Source organism: Vairimorpha necatrix, chromosome 1 (genome assembly GCF_036630325.1).
Source record: "Vairimorpha necatrix chromosome 1, complete sequence".
NCBI lineage: Eukaryota > Fungi > Microsporidia > Nosematidae > Vairimorpha > Vairimorpha necatrix.
Genome location: NC_088816.1, coordinates 927519 through 930200, shown reverse-complemented (window position 1 = coordinate 930200; position 2682 = coordinate 927519). Strand labels below are relative to the sequence as shown.

The 2682-nt window shown below is 27.5% G+C and overlaps 1 protein-coding gene across 1 annotated transcript; it reads right to left on the bottom strand.

Annotated features, from left to right (window-relative positions):
- Nucleotides 1–946: 946 nt before the first annotated feature.
- On the bottom strand, nt 947–2176 carry VNE69_01149 (putative SP-containing membrane protein; the record flags this gene model as incomplete). The annotated part of the gene is made up of 1 exon (XM_065472283.1): nt 947–2176. One exon carries the CDS (start codon nt 2174–2176, stop codon nt 947–949), a length of 1230 nt encoding a protein of 409 aa, XP_065328355.1.
- Between the last annotated feature and the right edge of the window lie 506 nt (nt 2177–2682).

Sequence of the window (2682 nt, the reverse complement as noted above, 5' to 3'; positions counted from 1 at the left end):
CCATCCCACGTCATAACATAAGGAATAATTTTCGGCTTGTATTTGTAGAGAGAAGCCACATGATTTGCGAGCAAGTCGTATTTATGTTTCTTTTCTGTTTCTACTGCATGGAAGTTGTTAAAACTTGTGATTCCAACTTCTACAACGATCACTTCTTTCCTCAACTTGTCTACAATTAGTATATCAGGCTTGTTATACTTTATTTTAATACTTGGATGTATCCTACTGTCAACTCGTATCTCAACATACTCATTAGCTACACATTCCTGGACTGAATGATTTCTAATTCTTTTGGCATGGGATAGACCATACGTCTTACACAACTGCAGGTGGATGCATCGCAGTGCCTCATTGTGCCGTCTCATGTAATCATGTGAAAGCATACGATCACATTGTGTGGCCATAAAAAAATAATAGTAATAAATTTATTTGGTTATAATAGATTACTTATTACTTTTCACAAGATACACTCTCAATTTCTTCTGAAATTCTCATATTAGTTTTCATATATCCCTTCCTGATCAGTATCAAGCCCATGCAGGATTGACATAGTTGGACTTTATAAAATCATTTTAAGGACATTTGTCCTATAAATGCTTCCGTTCCGAATTCTACGGTTTCTTTGATATGGGTACGTTGAAAGTTAGGTACTATTCCATGAAAACATAAATGAACACCATTATTTAAAAATAAAGCATATCAAATCACATGTAATATGCGTTATAATTTATGAGCTCTTTAATATTATCTATTTTTCTAAAAGAAATATACCGTAAAAAATAAATTCAAAAAAAACTTATTATTCATAATATTAAGATATAAAAAATAATATTTAGATCAATTAAATATGTTGATGTTGATAATTGAAAAAATCTTACTAAAACTTTAATCATAAATGTAAATTCTAAAAAGAAAATATTCCAAAATAAATAATTAAACCATTTATTTATGGAAATTCTGCGCGCCTTATATTTTTTTCTAGTTTTATTAAACTATATTTAGCGGAATTTTTTTTTCTTCGATAAAATATAAAACTAATGCTTCCGATTATAAGCATCACTATAAATATAATAAAGCTTCCAATCATATAAGAACCATTACCCGATAATATACCATTGTTTGTATTAAATCCTAAGTTATTATTCCCAAAATCAACATGAGCAATAGTGTTATTAGTTGCATTCCCACTATTATGTGCATTCAACAAATCATAATTTATATTTTGGCTAGTTAATAAATCAGAAGTATTCGTCATATTGGTATTCAAAATATTATCACTATTAGTAGTAATAGTAGTATCAGTATTTGAGTTAAAATTAGTGGGAGTAGAGGTATTAATACTGTCGTCCGAATTTGTAATATTGGATTGAGTAGTACTTTTAACCTTACGTTTGTTATTTTTATTAGTATTAGTCCAATTGCCAGGATTTTGGGTGGTAGTGGTAGTATGGCTATCTAGTGTATCTTCACTATATGTAGTAAATTTAGTATTCCCATTATCAGAATCTATATTATTTTCAATACATCTTCTAGGTGATAAAAACTCTCGGTGCTTTTCAAACCATTGTTTCATATAAAGACTATCGTACACCTTACAATTAATATAATGTTCCGCAAAATCTCCACAATGTCTATGAAAAACTCCTGGTAACTTGTCTTTGCCGTAATGTTTGAGACACAAATTTTTTTCAAAAATTTTATGAATGATATCTTTAAATGATTTTGCTTTACTAATGGTATCTTTATAGCATAAATTTAAAGATCTTAAGATATCTTGTGTCATGAAAACTGTTTGTTCAATAAAACCATTTTCATCTTTTATTAGTTCTGGTGTCTTAGTGCCTTCACTTTTTAAATTAAAACCAATCAATAGTTTATTTATGTACTTATTGAAATAATATTCTTTTTTATCATTAAAAATACCATCTAAATTGTTTGTTTTCAAAGTTTTTCTAAACTCCTTTTTATTAGTTAATTCTCTCCATATAGTATGTCCAATATATTGAACTTCATCAAGTGAAAGATCAGAATCATGAATTTGCGATTCAAACAAATAGCAGTTTTTGGCACTATTAATATCCTTGATCTTGTTTAATAATATTTTCTGATTGATTTTAGTCGTTATTATAGTAGCTATAAATGTAGACAATCCAAAATAAAAAATTATTGCATTCATTAAAAGGGTAGAAAAAAAAATTATTTAAATAGTAAAAAAAAAATTAAAGTCTATATAAAATTTTATATCTGTGATCTACATTACTACATCACATACAGACGTCATAAACATCATCTGTCATGTATGTTTAAAGACAATTCAAACATTTTAAGTAGCCTGTCAAGACGAGTCACATAAATAAAAAACGAAAGTTTCTACATTCGTATTTACGTTAATATTTGTGTTTAGTGTTGACTCGAATAATAAATTAAAAATAAAGTATAAAAGAAAGTTTGCAGAAAAAGCACGCGAAAATATGAAGAAAATCATTAAATTAATATAATAACGATACTCACAAATATAATCAAATAATTGCATAAAAAACTATTTAAAGTTTTACTATTGTTAAAGATATTTTAAGTAAGGAGGTTCTTTATTAAATATATATTCTCAACATCCCCGCGCTGATTTAAAACTGCGTGATGTAATTATCAGTACACTTCATACGCCTACTACTTGGCTCTCAA